The sequence below is a fragment of the Zalophus californianus genome, chromosome 11, assembly GCF_009762305.2.
Source record: "Zalophus californianus isolate mZalCal1 chromosome 11, mZalCal1.pri.v2, whole genome shotgun sequence".
NCBI lineage: Eukaryota > Metazoa > Chordata > Mammalia > Carnivora > Otariidae > Zalophus > Zalophus californianus.
Genome location: NC_045605.1, coordinates 107,563,581 through 107,578,336, shown reverse-complemented (window position 1 = coordinate 107,578,336; position 14,756 = coordinate 107,563,581). Strand labels below are relative to the sequence as shown.

General features: G+C 48.5%; 1 protein-coding gene across 13 annotated transcripts in view; it reads right to left on the bottom strand.

Annotated features, from left to right (window-relative positions):
* Window positions 1-13,428, bottom strand: part of LOC113914421 (RNA-binding protein 14) — a 29,471-nt gene extending 16,043 nt beyond the window's left edge. For 2 of the 13 annotated variants that reach the window (XM_027579631.1, XM_027579630.1), the window contains exons 1-2: window positions 12,945-13,428; window positions 7,437-7,547 (exon numbers count right to left, since the gene is read on the bottom strand). In XM_027579631.1, the coding sequence (XP_027435432.1) occupies window positions 7,437-7,547; window positions 12,945-13,281 (448 nt within the window). In that variant the 5' untranslated portion in view covers window positions 13,282-13,428. Of the gene's footprint in view, window positions 1-4,428; window positions 5,313-6,082; window positions 7,548-12,444; window positions 12,896-12,944 lie in introns of those variants that run through there. The other 11 variants (XM_027579628.2, XM_027579627.2, XM_027579618.1 and 8 more) reach the window with 10 other exon arrangements.
* Window positions 13,429-14,756: the final 1,328 nt, after the last annotated feature.

Sequence of the window (14,756 nt, the reverse complement as noted above, 5' to 3'; positions counted from 1 at the left end):
TTTATCCTTATTACCCAGTATGCTTTCCAGTCTCCCTCAAACAGAAAAAGCAGGATGCCCAAAAGCCAGGGGGTAACCTATGCTATAGCTTTTGATCATCAGGATGACCAGCCTGACAAATGCTAAAAATTGAAGCTTTGCGTAGAAAGATCTGTTTGTAGTTCAAGCATCTCCATACTAATGTTGACCTATCCAACTCTATTTTACTGAGTACTAAAGAAGCTTAATATTCATCCCTTAAAAACCATTAAGGTTTATAAATTAAAAACATCTGGTCCAAATCCTCTACCTTACCAACCCAACTATGCAAAACAATTGAATGCAGAGTTTTAAAAGCACCGTGTCCAGAACACTTTAGATGCCATTTGGGTGATTTTTAATTTGCTGATCAAGTTACCAAGCACCTAAAAGGTAAAGTGACTTGTCCAAAGTCATCTAGAAAGCTGTTATCTGTCATAGCCAAGCATAAATATACATTATTCTCACTGCAGACCTTGAAAAAGACAAAAGTGCGTGGAGCCTGGACTCTTGAAGAGAAATAAGGGAAAAATCCAAACTTGGGGGGGGGGGACGACACTGATGTCAGTGAAAACCATTCAAGTGTGAATAATCTATTACTTTCACACCCTTAGGGGTGAATATATATTATTTATACATGTTAATAACTCTGGCTCCTGTCCAGAAATGAGTTATTGGTTTAGTTAAGAGCTTAAATTAAAAACCAGTATTCTCCAGGGATGTCCAGACTGGCCTTCCTTGAGTAGGCCAGTCAAGCAAGCTTCCTAAGCCTCTGATTCCACTGGCAGCTACACTCTCTTATCCTCCCCTTACTGTCTTTGCAGGTTCCCTACCCCATGCCTTTCTTTTCCATACCCAAGGAGAATCTGATCTCAGGACACTGAAGTGTTGCCTGAGACTGGAAGTGACAAAAAATGGTGTAGTCCATGTCCTACTTCACTCCTAGGTACCACTCATTTAAAAAAATCCAATGCTTCACTGTTACTCATATGTGCTGCACTCACACCTACATCCAAAGTCCTTTGCTCAGATGTGTGCTCCACTAGGCCACCCCAAACTCCCCAAAATGTTCTCACTCATGTCTGTGAGACAGCTAGCATTTAAAGAGCAGTGAGGTCCTACACTTGACACATGTTCTCATTTGATCCTTCTACAATACTATGATTACAAGCAAAGTCCTGGAGAGTTAATTAAAAATACTGGTTCAATCCCTTTATCTACTTTCCAACTATGTGATCTCAAGAAAAGTTATTTAACCTACAGCCTCAACTTCTCATTTATAAAAGAGGTTTAAAAATACTTAATGGCATTTGGATTGCAATGAAGATCAAATGAAATTCCTGTAGGAAATGCACTTTTAACGGTGCTTAGCAAGTGTTCAATGTTAGCTATTACCTTCATTTTATAGATGAAAAAACTGAGGCAGAGTTCCTGACATGTCCAAGATCACACAGCTAAGTGATAGAAACATGATTCAAACTCAGGAAACCTGATTTTAGAGCCAACACCCTTAGTCATTCTCTCTGGGCCAAGTCAATTTTCCAACCAAACAAATCCCATTTCCAGAAAGTTTTAACTAGTGGAACTGCCTCTTCCTCATCTTCCACTACCCTAGTATTGTTTAACTGTAACTAGTTGATTGAGGTAGGTCCTGCCTCCCCAGATTATAAATTCAAGGTCAGCCCAAGGGCTCAGCTACGTGAACACTGTATTTCCACTACTATTGACACACAATATTTCAAATGATTTAGAGCCGTACTTGAAATAATTTTAAGAACGTCTTTTTTTTTTTTCTTGGAATACTCTAGATTCTACCCTTTATGATCTCTCAAGATAAATATAAAATTTAGGTGAATATAAATTTTTCACCTGCCTTTTTTTAAGATTTTATTTATTTGAGAGAGCGAGAGCACAAGCACGGGGGAAGGCAGAGAGAGGAGGAGAAGCAGACTCCCCGCTGAGCAGGGAGCCCGACGCAGGAGGCTCGATCCCAGGATCCTGGGATCACGACCTAAGCCGATGGCAGACGCTTTACCGACTGAGCCACCCAGGCGGCCCTCACCTGCTCTCCATCTTATCTATTACCCAAACCTTCTATTACATACAGTCCATAAACCTAGGAAATTTATTTTCATTATGACCTCAGTCATCCCCTATTACGGTCAGCTTACTTGGCTTGATAGGACAAAATGACTGGAGAACCAACAGTGTGTGCAAACACTGGTAGAGCTTAACTGATGGGCATGACTAGAAAAGCAGCCTACCCAGAGGCTGACCTCTCAGGGACAGTCCCATTACCTCCAGTACAAGGGATGGGGCCCCAGGCCTACCCCAGACAGAATTTGAAACAAAGTCCAAACCTCAGAAGAGAGCAGACTGACAAGGTTAGAAGCCTCTATTTAATCTTGTTCCAGGAATAAATCATCTTAAACTTCTCCAACGAAGGCCAAGTTGTAGAGGTAATAGTGCAGAAGTGCAAAAATCTGAAGGGACACTGGGAGCCCATATTCCCCACCTCTTACCCCAAAACACACATTAAATGTCTGTCCTCCCATTCACTCAACCCAACCATCTCCAAGTTATAGGACCCAGGAACTCAGAAATCCACAAAAGCAAAGTATGAGGAGTGGGCTATAGGATTAACACAGGTGGCATAATTTAAATAAAAGAGGGAAAAGCGAATTTTAAAACAATCTGCAAGAAAGAAGAGAATGACAAATGTTTTAGCTTTGTAGTCTCTTCTACTTAACGAAAAACCTGAGGGCTGAGACAGCAAGGGCATCAGGATCTAAAGATGACAGGCAGTTAAGAGTGATCATCTAGGCCAGGTCACTCTGAAGAATTTGGGCTGCAATAAAGAACACTGGCCCCAAGAGCACATTAAGCTGTTTTTCACAGGAACCCTGGGACTGGGGTAATGGCAGAACCCTCACTGGAGAAAAAGAGAGACAGAAAGCCACATGACAAAGAAATATTACAAATACACAGGCCACAATCACAGCCCTGTAACCAACCCTCTATTTTCCAGAGTAATAACCAGAGCTAAGCTTGTCAGCTTGGCCCTCAGATTACCCCACCCTCCCTGCAGAAAAGTGACAAGAAACCTATGAACTCCCCCTCCCAGTCCTGTAAAGAAATGAAAAGGAACAGCAAAGCACCTGGAAGCAAAGCAGTGAGCAGAAAGAGAAGGAAAGGAACTATGGCCCCAGTAACCCCTGAAATTACCCCAGTTAGCATCCACAAGAGCTCATGGTTATAAAGATCATATACTTTTGCCCGCTGGGCAGAGGGAAGAGAACATCTGGGGGCAAGCTACTCTGTCACAGGCAAATTCACAAGAAACCAGTGAGAGGCAGAAAAGAACCCACCTGAACTCCACTTGATTGACACACACAAGTCCCCAAAATTGCCTCGCCCCAGCAGGCTCCCAAATCGAATCTCTAAAGCCCCCTTTCCAAAAGGAACGTCGATAGGTTCATCCCCAGCCAGTCTTCTTCTATTCGCTCATTATTAGTAAGCCCAAGCCTCCATCTTGTCCCTGGCTGGAACTTTTTTTTTTTTTTTTTTTGGCCAGGCCCTCCCAACAGCCCCTCGCCCCCCATCCCAGAATAAAAGTATAAAAAGAATCTTCAATTCCTCACTCTAACCCAGGATCCCTACTTGGGTTATGCTTGTACCTCACCCCCTTCCCAAACTGTGAGGATACCTTCAACTATAAACCCAGCAAGAAAACATCTGGAAACCCTAACAAATGGAGACAGGGTGAGTCTCAGGGCACCATTATGGCAGAAGTTGGCAGGACGCAGGAAGGACGCTCCATGGTGATGGTTCAACAGGCGGAATACCAGGGCTATGGCCAGATCCCCCATACCTGCTTCCAATTGTCCCTGCTCCTTTCTCTAACCACAGGGAAGTACCAGACACTGACATCACCCCTACCCCACCACTGGCTCCCTTCTGGGTCCCAGCTCCAGCATTCACTCAAGTCCACCCCCTGGAGGATCCACTAGACTTGTAAGCACCAAAGCAGCCCATTTCCTCACTTCTCACTTGAGAAGCCACACCCCAGAACCACCCTGCTGGAGCACAGGTTGTTTCTGAACTGGAGACAAGTTAGGAGAAAATGGGCAGTAAATATACTGCATCTTGGTGTGATCAATTCAAGTTAAGGGCTGAGAAAAGTCCAAGCAACTTGGTCTGGACTCTCCAGTCCTAAAGATGGCAGACTAGCAGGACAATGATGACCTAAATCCCTCTGGGCAGCAGGAAAATCACTAATTCCCACATTCAAACCCCTTTCCGTAACTGCCCTGGGTTCTCCAGCTGCCTTTCCTTTAGCTATCATGTCTTCCTGGATGTCAAACTGGCTCCTCTGAAACTGAGTGCAATCAAGACAATGACAACCAGGTTTCCAAACTGCAAATTGCCCCAAGTTTTATTTGTAGTCCATACAAAAGGGAAAAAAAAAATCAAGGTTTTCTAACACCACCTACTTGGGGAGATGGGGATGTGGGACTGTGCCACTCAGCATCAGCTAGAACATCGGGGGGTCAGTAGGGATTTGGACATATACCAACCGACTGTCCCGACAGGAACTCAGTCTCAACACAGTCTATAGAGGGACAAAGTCAGGGTCCCCTGGACTGCTGGCACAGCTTGGCGCATAGGAAATGGTTAAGCTAACCCTTTCCTGGCCTCCCTCACATCTAAAAAGAAAAAGGCGCCGCCGACCTCAGCTGCAGGTTGCTTCCCCATCCAGACGACCTTAAATATCGCGCAGAAAAATAAAAGGGAGCCAGGAAAAAATAAAAACATAAAAGAAATTCCCATCCTGGGAGATGGGAGGCAGGGGAGAGGGGAAACCGCAGATCTAGAGCCAGTAGCAAGATTTGCTGCTGAGGCGAAGGAACAAAGTAGGTTACTGCCGAACACTCAAAAGGACCATCTCCTGGGGAAGGCCCACAGGGGAGAGGGGATGAAAAACCGCAAACAGGAGAGGTATGGGCCAGTGGTAATAACCTGGGTCTGCACCCTACCCCACCTTTCCTCTCCTTCCCTCCCTGTGGTGTCCCATCCCAGGACGGCCCTACATGCGGCGCTGGTAGCCAGAGTGCATCTGAGCTGCCCGCAGGTAATCATTATAGGAGCCCGAATAGCGTGCGTAATCGGAATGGGCATCGGGCAGGCGACGGTAATCCAGCGAGGACTTTGTCGGCGAGCGGCGGAACGAAAGCTGCGACTCTGATAAACGGCGGTAATCAGAGAGCTCGGCTAAACGCCGGTCGGAACCATACCTAGTCGAGAGAAGAAGACAGTTGGTGAATGAGACAATTGAGGGGAGGGCTCCAGGTGGGCATGGGGGAGATGCCAATGGGGATAGGGAGGGTGTGATCAGATTGGTCTCCAACAAACAAGATTTTGTCAGAAGGCTCATCACCCTATCCAGGGCAAGAAATCAAGCCTGGTTCAACTCAGTGGGAAACCAAGCCCACCACTGAAGCCCTCCCTTCTCAACTGGCCAAGGTGGATTTGGTCTACATTCCCAAACCACAAACAAACTATCCCCCCGGGCCCTGCACAGAAAGACCTTGGTTGTTTATCAACAGAACGGCGGACAAAAGCAAGGTCCCCAACTTCCCAAAGAGTGGACGCACCTCATACACCTTGCCTTCAGCCAGTGAGTGCCAAAGGGACTACTCTTTCAAACCCACCCCACCAAAGCCAGGACAACCACATAACAGGCTTAAGGATCCTTGAGACGGTGGGAAAGGGGCCACAATCCTGCAGGCAGTAGCTCCAATGGCACTTGGGCTAGCCTAGACAGGTGACACTTATCCCAGCCTGACTAGCTGGTACCACCCCAGGCTGAGCACTAACGCTCCACCTGAACCCTGGTGACCAGAGAAGTTCACAGACATCAACCCCCTCAGCCTTTGGACATCCCACGGGAGTAGAGGAGAGAAGACCAAGGGAGGGGCCAATGGCTCCAGTTTCCCTCCCATGCCAACCTCAGCCCCTTGCCCTAAGCCCCAGCTGGGGGCAGAGGCGGGGGGGCATACAGTACCTTTTCGACATGGCGACAGCCTTTTTGTAGGGATCGTCGTAGCTGGCCCGGGGTGGGGAGAGGCGGGTACGCTCATAGGGCGGCGGGGTGCTGTTGGCGTTGGCAACGGCCCCCTGGGACATGGACAGGTAGGCTGCAGACGGCTGACCTGCCCCATCGTAGGCATTGCCCGGCTGGCCACGGTAGGAGGCAGCAGCCTGGGGATGCTGCTGGGCAGCATAGGAAGCAGCCAAAGAGGCTGACGACTGAGTGCGGTACGGAGCTGCCAGGGTGGCAGAAGGCTGGGCCCCGTAGGCAGCTGCAGCACCATAGGAGCCAGTGGCTGCAGCAGCTGACTGAGCCCCATAGGAGCCAGACAGGCCCATTGATGCTTGAGCCCCATAACTATTCAGCTGGGTCTGAACAACCGGCTGGGCCCCATAGGAGCCAGCCATTGGGGTAGTGGCTTGTGCAGCGTAGGCAGCTGGTTGGCTGGCATAGGCAGCAGCTGTAGCTGGCTGTGCCACATAGGCAGCCGGCTGGGAAGAGTAGGAAGCAGCCTGTTGTGCAGCATACGGGGCGGACTGGGCATTGTAAGAGGCCGAGGGCTGGGCATTGTAAGAAGCTGCCTGGGCCCCATAAGCTAGTGAGGAGGCTGCAGACTGGGCCCCATAGGAGGCTGCCTGGGCCCCATACGAGCCTAGGGAGGAAGCTGCTCCCTGGGTGTTGTAGGAGGAGGCAGCCGCGCGAACCCCGTAGGAAGAGGCAGCCTGTGCGCCGTAAGAGGATGGCTGGTTACCATAGGAGGCAAGGGAGGAACCCTGAGCCCCATAGGAGTTGAGCGAGGAAGCCGCAGCTGGCTGACCCCCGTAGGAGGAGAGGGCCGAGGCCGAGGGCTGGGCTCCACCATATGGGCCAAGCGAGGAAGCTGCAGCAGACTGGGAGCTAGGGCTAGCCAGCTGGCCCCTGTATGGGGCCCCAAGGGAGACAGAGGGCTGAGCGCGGTAAGAGGCTGCCTGTGCGGTCATGGGCTGAGTCCGATAGCCGACACCCAAAGAGGCAGAAGGCTGGGCCCTGTAGGCAGCTCCCAGCGACACTGAGGGCTGGGCCCGGTAGGTGGCAGGCTGGGCCGTCAGAGGAGCCACGTAGGAGGCTCGGGGAGGTGAACGGCGCAGGGGGCTGCGGTCGCGACCAAAGAAGGGTGGTGTGGGCTGACGGGCTTGCCCATCAAAGCCACCAGTGCTGTTGCCAAAAGCCTGCTGGTAGTCGAAGGTGGCAGAGAAGCCACCAGTTCCAGGGAATGCCGCATCCCCAGCCCCTGGTTTCTTGGTCTTGTCCCCAGACTGGATAGCCAGGCCGGGCCCCTTCTTCTGACCCTTGGTTGAGAGTTCCACGTTGATGCGCTTGCCCTTCACTTCTTTGCCGTTGAGCTGCGCGATGGCGGCTTTGGCATCTGCTTCCTTCTCCATGTGAACAAACGCGTAGTCTGATAAAGCAGCAGACAGAGGGTTAGCAATTAGGGGGGCAGGGCATGCTACCTGATGGGTCCCAAACTGGACACACAACAGCACCCAGCTGTTGCCAGCTACCTCCAGGCCTCCAAACCCTCCTCTCCAGGAGTATGTCATAAAACATGGCTCCCACATAACAAAGCTTCCAGACTGTCCCAAGCAGTCACCTTTCCCTATGGCCTTCTCCCCACTCTTCCCTTTCCCCCTGCTACCTCACCCAACTTTCTGACGAGAGAAGAAAGAGCGAAGACGAACACAGGAGAAAAACCTTTCCAGCTCCTCTAAGTGTAAACCACCTAACAAAACACAGAAAAGGTTCCTGGATCACTCAATTATTCAGTGTTCTCTAACCCAAGTCACCAAACACTACTGCTCACCTTTGAAGCTTAACTCTGAAACACTAGAAATGACCACTATGTCTTAGCATGCATGACCCATGTCTCAGCCCAGGGTCCAATTAAAGCGAGAGAGCTAGACTGCAACACACAGTTCATTAAATTCCTCCAATGTGATCTCCCCTTTTCTCAGAGTACTTCTGTTTTCAAAGTATTTCCATGCACAGGCCTTCATTTGGGCCTCACAACAATCCTGTGAGGCAGGAAGAGCAAAAGATCATTATCTCCATTTTACAGGTGGGCAAACATGCTCAGAGAATTTATATGGCTTGCCCTAAATCAAAATCAGAGCCAGGAACAAAATCTCAGTTCTTTCGTGCCCCTTTGCTATACCAGTCTATCCCTGAGAAGTCCTGTGTAAGGCAGGACCGTGCAACAGGACTAGAAATTTTAAACTTAGAACAGGAAAAGCTGGAACACATTTAAGCCAATGAGGTGTGGGAATGGAAACCAAGCCTCCTGGCTGAGTTCAGGCTCAAGCCCCCTCCCCCAGGCTACATCATATCCTCTACTTGTTCCTCTTCGAAGGACAGAAATATACCTTACCCCTTGCACTCCTGTTCACAGAGCGACTGTTTACAGGAAAGATCTGGTTTCCTAGCTTCAAGGTGAGAAGCTGCAATTACTGCAGCTTGCAGGCTCTGCTAAGCAGGTTACCCTTGAGGTCCTCATTCAGGATCTGAATGAGCTGTGGTGGGATATAGACTTAAGACAGGATGCTACTCTCAATGTCCTACTCATCTACCACACAGAAGAAGACAGTATTAGATTAGAAGGGGGAGGAGTGGGAAGAAATTCTTATTTATGTCCAAACTCACAAACCACAATGGTGCCAGTAGGATATGAAAAACAATGACAAGATCATGCTCATGGGAAATAAGGCCATGCACTTAAACCCATCTGAATCTGTGGCTACTTAGTACCAAGTACCAGGACCCCATCTCTCTCACATCAGTTTAGGAAATGAAGAACTACCTGAATGAAATCACTAAAATTCCATTCTTGAAGATAAGAAATCCTTTTAAATAGCCTTGAAATAAGTATCCTCTAATGTCTAGAAATTTTCATACCAGGATGCCCTCTCTAGCTGTTCCGAGAAAGTCATTTTTCTCAATGTGAGGCAATGCCACCAACCTGCGTCTCTTACAAATGAAAATAAAAATATAATCAACAAGTCAGAAGTATGGTATAGCACAAGGAATCCTGAGTTAGGCACTTAAAAGCCTCAGTTATAGATCCTGATATCACTGACTTGCCAAATCTGTTCTACCCACCTCAAGAGTTAGGAGATTCAAATAAGAAAATAAAAGTGACTTGCAAAATATAAATAGCTATATAATGGTAAAAAATTATGATTATTTAAAGGCTGATTATGATGATTATTTAACCATAAGCTTCTCTCCCTACAGAACATTATCCTTCATTTGTAATAACAAAAAACAAAAGCTACCATACCGTTTGTATATGCAAACTTACAACTGCCGGAGATGATAAAAAAACAAAATGAACCATCACAACTCTCAGTCCTCACACCCCCATGGTCAGAACCTTATTTCTTACCTACCAATTAAGGCAAACGTGTTCCTTTTGGCTTAGCCACAGGGTACTAGAACTCTCCTGTGGTCTCTCACCTCCACTTTGGGTAAAGGTAGCTAAAAATAGATACTGGTGGTCAGAGATCTGGTTAAAAGCAGAGGCTGGGCGTCACCCTCCAGAGAATGCAATGGCAAACAGAAAATGGGAGCTTGTAGGCAGATTAAGGGAAATGGAAAAAAATCTCCAGGCAATGAGAGAATACTAACGAACAGTATTACAGTCCTGGCTAACCTACCCACAGATTCCTGAGACTGTAACAAGCTAGGGAAAAACACCCAAAAACAAAAACTTCAAACAGTTTACAAGAGCAACAGGACATCCCACTGTCTACTCCCTATTTAGCTGGGTTTTGTTAAGAAACGGACCAAATTGAAATTTGAAAACTGAGATTTCACAGGTAAAATTCAACTGACCACCCAGATGAGTTATATCATTGATTTTTGTCACTGGTTTTTAAAAAAACCATCAGACAGAATTATAATCAATTTACATCAAAAAGTTCCTAAGCCAGACGTTATAAAGAGAAGTGTGACTTGGGTTGTCCAGCTGATTCAATCACATCGGGGCTAACCCCATCACAGCCAACAGCCAAACCAAGACCTAGCCCTATCAAAAATGCCCAGGAACCCACTTAATCCTAGGACGATGAAAAACCAGAAATCTAGAGAACTCCAGGAACCCACCTGCCTGAAGAGCTAGTTCAGCGGCTAGTAACCACTGAAAGAAATCCACTGCATTTAAAGGCACTAGCAAACAATGTTTTACACAGATCATCTATTGATCTGGTGGCATCACAATTCCTCTAGCATCAAAGTTAAGAGAATCCAGAAAAATGAATTTTCCTATCCTGAGAAGAGTAGAAATCTCCTAACTTTAAACTACAGATTTGTGTACAAGAGGGTAAAATGGCCACCTACAAAAAAAAAAAAAAAAGGAAACCGTTTCCTCTTCTGCCTTTCAGACCTCCCCTGAAGCCTAAATGGTTCCTAAAGCTGTCAGCAACTTACATACTTCATCTTTGAACACCCAACAGAATGTAACCCATGGACAGTAGTTACAATCCACTGTTGCTATGGAGATTCTTGCTCTATAAATCAAATCATATCTAAGCTTCAGGGGTAACCAAGCAACTATGTTTTTCCTCTGTGAAATAAAACAGAACTGATTGTCCTGTGCAACCTCAAGCTTCTGTGCTTTTCAAAGACCTCACAGCCCAACACCTGAAGACTCGATCATCGAATGCCTATTCCCAACCCAAGAAATTAGTTTTTATAAAGCCAGAACCAGTCTCTTCTGCTACATTCCCAACTTAAAAACTTCACTTTCTTTCACCGCAGAGAGACAGAAAAGCCTCAGTGGAGAATATGATAAGTCAAATTTTTCCCAGAGCCTCTTACAGCAAAGTATATCAGGACCTCTGTTATGTACCAGGATAACTACAAATAACAGCTAACCACTACTCCCTGATGCAGTTAACACATTTCTCCTAGCTCAATGTTTACAAAAGGATAAAATAGACAAAACTTTCACTTTTCACTAAGAGTGAGCCAGGAGTTCTATAAACCACATGCAGTGATCCACTTCACCCTCCCCACCACTGTCACTTGGTTTCAGTCCAGAGCGAATCCAGACAAATTTCTGGTTTCTCTACCATCTGAAAGCAAGCTTCTTGACCAATGAGTTCCATGGAGACCGTCCCCTCAGATGCTAGTTTCTAGATTCCCAATCTAGTAGTCATCTTGCCTAAGCACAAAAGAAACTTAGTAGATCAATTAAACACAAAACTCTCATAATGAGTCATGTACCCCCATCCATTTCCTGGCCAGATGCCCTTCCTACTCTAACTCTAAACAAAAGCAAAAATCAGTGCACCATACAGCCTGCCTTAGAGCACCGAGCAGGAAAGCCTGATTCCGGGTATTCGTAGACTTGCATAACCTGAGCTGAGGGAAAGAGTGCAATATTAATGCAGAGCAAGGAATTGCTCCTAGCAGTGGAGACCATGACCCTTTACACTCTCCCAGTTATAAAAAGAACAAAGAATGGCCCAAAAGATAAGCCTTTCCAGGAAAGCAAATGAAGTGTCTTGGTGGAAATAAGCACCTGCACTCATTTATTTCCTATCCCCAAAACTTTTCACACAGGATAAGGCAAGGTATGAATCCAACACCAGGAGTAGGGCATCAGATGCTCCCCCAGGTTGCATCCTTCAAGATGGCAAAGCAAAGTTAACTCTGATCTGTTCCCAGAGGAAAAGAAACTGACCACAACCACAAGGGCTATCCCACCAAACCCTGCCAACATAAAAGAAAAAGAACTTACAGGATAGGAACCTAGACTACAAAAGTCAACTGGGTCCCAAAAAGGAAGTCAGGCCTAAATTACAGCGATACATTCTTCTCGAAGACAAACTAGGGATCTACCCTAAGGATTAGACTACTCCAGCAAAGACGAACAGCAAGTAAATCTGTTTTGCCGTTGTTTAAGAAGACCTCTCACGCACCCCTCTCCATGTCCCCCTCAGCCACAGAGTATGACCCCTCGCAAAATCACCGACCTTATAAAAAGAACACTGCCCCGAGGGCATGGGCTGGCAAATAGAAGCTAAGGAAGAGGCCTTGATAAAACAACCCTCCTTCCACATTCAAAAGGTCCGGGTTTCCAGTCTATAGATGTAAAATCGAGCCCAAAGGAAAAAAACCCAAGTTTGAGGGACTTGGAAAACAGCGTTGCCACGCTTAACCCACCTAACAATACTGAAAGGCCAAATTGATTCGGAAGGGGCCCCTCCTGTACCTACGAGTAACTACACCCATGAGGAGACCCACGCCACACAAAGCTGTAAGATCCCAGCCCGAGAAACGTCCAAGGGCCCCGTTACCTTCCGCTCGGGAGCATTCATCGGGAGGGAACACGAGGGTGGCCTTGGGGCGTCAGCCCCCACCTTTTCCCTCTTCCCTTGCTCTCTGACCGACGTCTGGAGAGAAAGTGGGGAAGTGGCGAAATCTTCCCCGCTCCATGATCCGGCTTGTGCCCGTCACTTCCCAATTTCCGCTCGGTGCCAGGCCCAGGAGACCAGTGGAAGGCGCGCCCCCGGTACACTCCCAAGTCTCTCAGGCGCGTCCCCGGCCCCGTAGCTCGGCTCACATTGGCCGCCGAACCCACCCAGAGCCGCTTCCTCCCATCTGGAGAATGGTGCTTGGACCGCAGGGGAGGAGGGTGGCTCTACCCAACGCTCCCCCAACACCTCAGGCCTCGCTCCCGCGGACTTCCCCACCCTCCCCAACCGCGCGGTGACCGACCCCCGGGAAAGGGGCGTGGCTAACAAGCAGAGTGCCCAGAGCGCGCCCGCGCCCCCGCCCCCGCGCGCCCCCGCGTTACCTTTCACCACGTCACACTCGATGACGCGTCCGCGGCGCTCGAAAAGGCTGCGCAATTCCTGGCTCGTGCACGCAGCCGACACATTGCCCACGAAAATCTTCCAAGTGTTAAGAGGCCGTGGGCGCGACATCTCCACCACAAGCGCGCGCCCCGGCCGCAGCTCGTGGCCGTGCAGGGCCTCGATGGCGCGCAGCGCGCCTGCGTTCTCGCGCATGTGCACGAAGGCGAACTGTTTCATGACGGCGCAGCTCATGACCGTGCCGTAGGGCGCGAAGAGGGCTGCTAGCTCCTCTGGCGTTGTATCCGCCCCATCGACGTTTCCCACGAATATCTTCATTTTGCCGCCGCAGCCGCCTTCCCGGAGAGCCGGGACCTCTCCTCCAGCGACAGGCGAGACGTCCGACCGGCCGGCAGTCCTCCCCAGGAATGGCTGGCGACCGAGAACCCCGCCGCGCAGGCGCTCTGACCTAGCCAATCGGGGCCGACATCCCGCGCGTCCCACATCCAATCAGAGAGGCTGAAAGAAGATGCGCTCAGGTGCAGCCAATCCCAGAGGGTCTGGAGCCCGCTCGTTAGCGGAGGGGGCGGGAAAGGGACGACGGCGCGCGACCAACCGCCACTGCCGGGGGGAGGGGGAAAAGAAGGGTTGGAGAAGGGGGAACGCGCGCGGGGAACGTCGGCGGCGGAGAGGCCTAGTCGGTGAGACGGGGCCTCTGGCCCGGGTGGGGCCGGGATCGGCGGGCCGAAGGAAAAACTTTGTTCAGTCGGAAGTCAGAGCTCCTCCCATTCTGGCACCCTACGCCAAACCTGGAGGTGGCAGCGAGCGTGTCTACGAGAGGGTCAGGCCTGGCGGAAGAAATCAGGACAGCCGCCTTCAGTCAGCAAACTGCCGCCTCCAGGACTGTGCTGGGCTGTCTGAGGGGCCTGAGAGGCATCTGCCCCGGAAAGCCCTCGTGCTGTTAATTCATTCTTTGGAAACACATTCCCTGATGTTGCTGAAGTCGTGGCAGAAGACGGAGACTGAAAATCGGAGTTTCGTCTCTGCCCTTATGGAATTTCCAAAAGAGGAATAATGAGATGTATCTCTCTTGTGTGCGTTTGAAGTTTTCCACAATAAAAAGTTTAATGAAACAATATTAGGTGAGAACAGTCCCCGAGGGAAGAAAAGTTGAGCCTTAAAAAAAAAAAAATTTCAAAACCAATAGATGTATGTAAATAAAAATATTTTGCATGGCAGAAGACATCAAAAACATAAATACATGTGACAAACTCAGGAAAATATCTACCTACATGTTCATTCTACTCATTATACTGAGCACCTACCAAATGGTTAGTACCAAGGATATAGCAGTGAACAAAAAAGTGACAAAAATCCTGACCTTGGCGTTTATACTATGGTGGAGAGAAACATAATAAACAATTAAGTAAAACGTACAGACTATTAGATGGTATTAGGGGCGCCTGGGTGGATCATTCGGATGGGCGACCCACTCTTGATTGCAGCTCAGGTCTTGATCTCAGGGTTGTGAGTTCCAGCCCAGCGTTGAGCTCTGTGATGGGTGTGGAGCCTACTTTAAAAAAGCAAAAAGTAAAAAAAAAAAAAAAAAAAAAAAAAAATGGTGCTAAAGATTTGAAAGACAGAGCAAGCCATCCGAAGGGGAATCATTCCAGCCAGAAAGTACAAGTCAAAAAGTCCTGGGGCAAGACTATGTCTGCCTGTTCAAGGAATAGCAAAGTGCCAGTATGGCTGGAGACTAACGGAGTAAATAATAGAGCATGAGGATGTAAGGGGAGGTTGTAGCATCCTGGGGG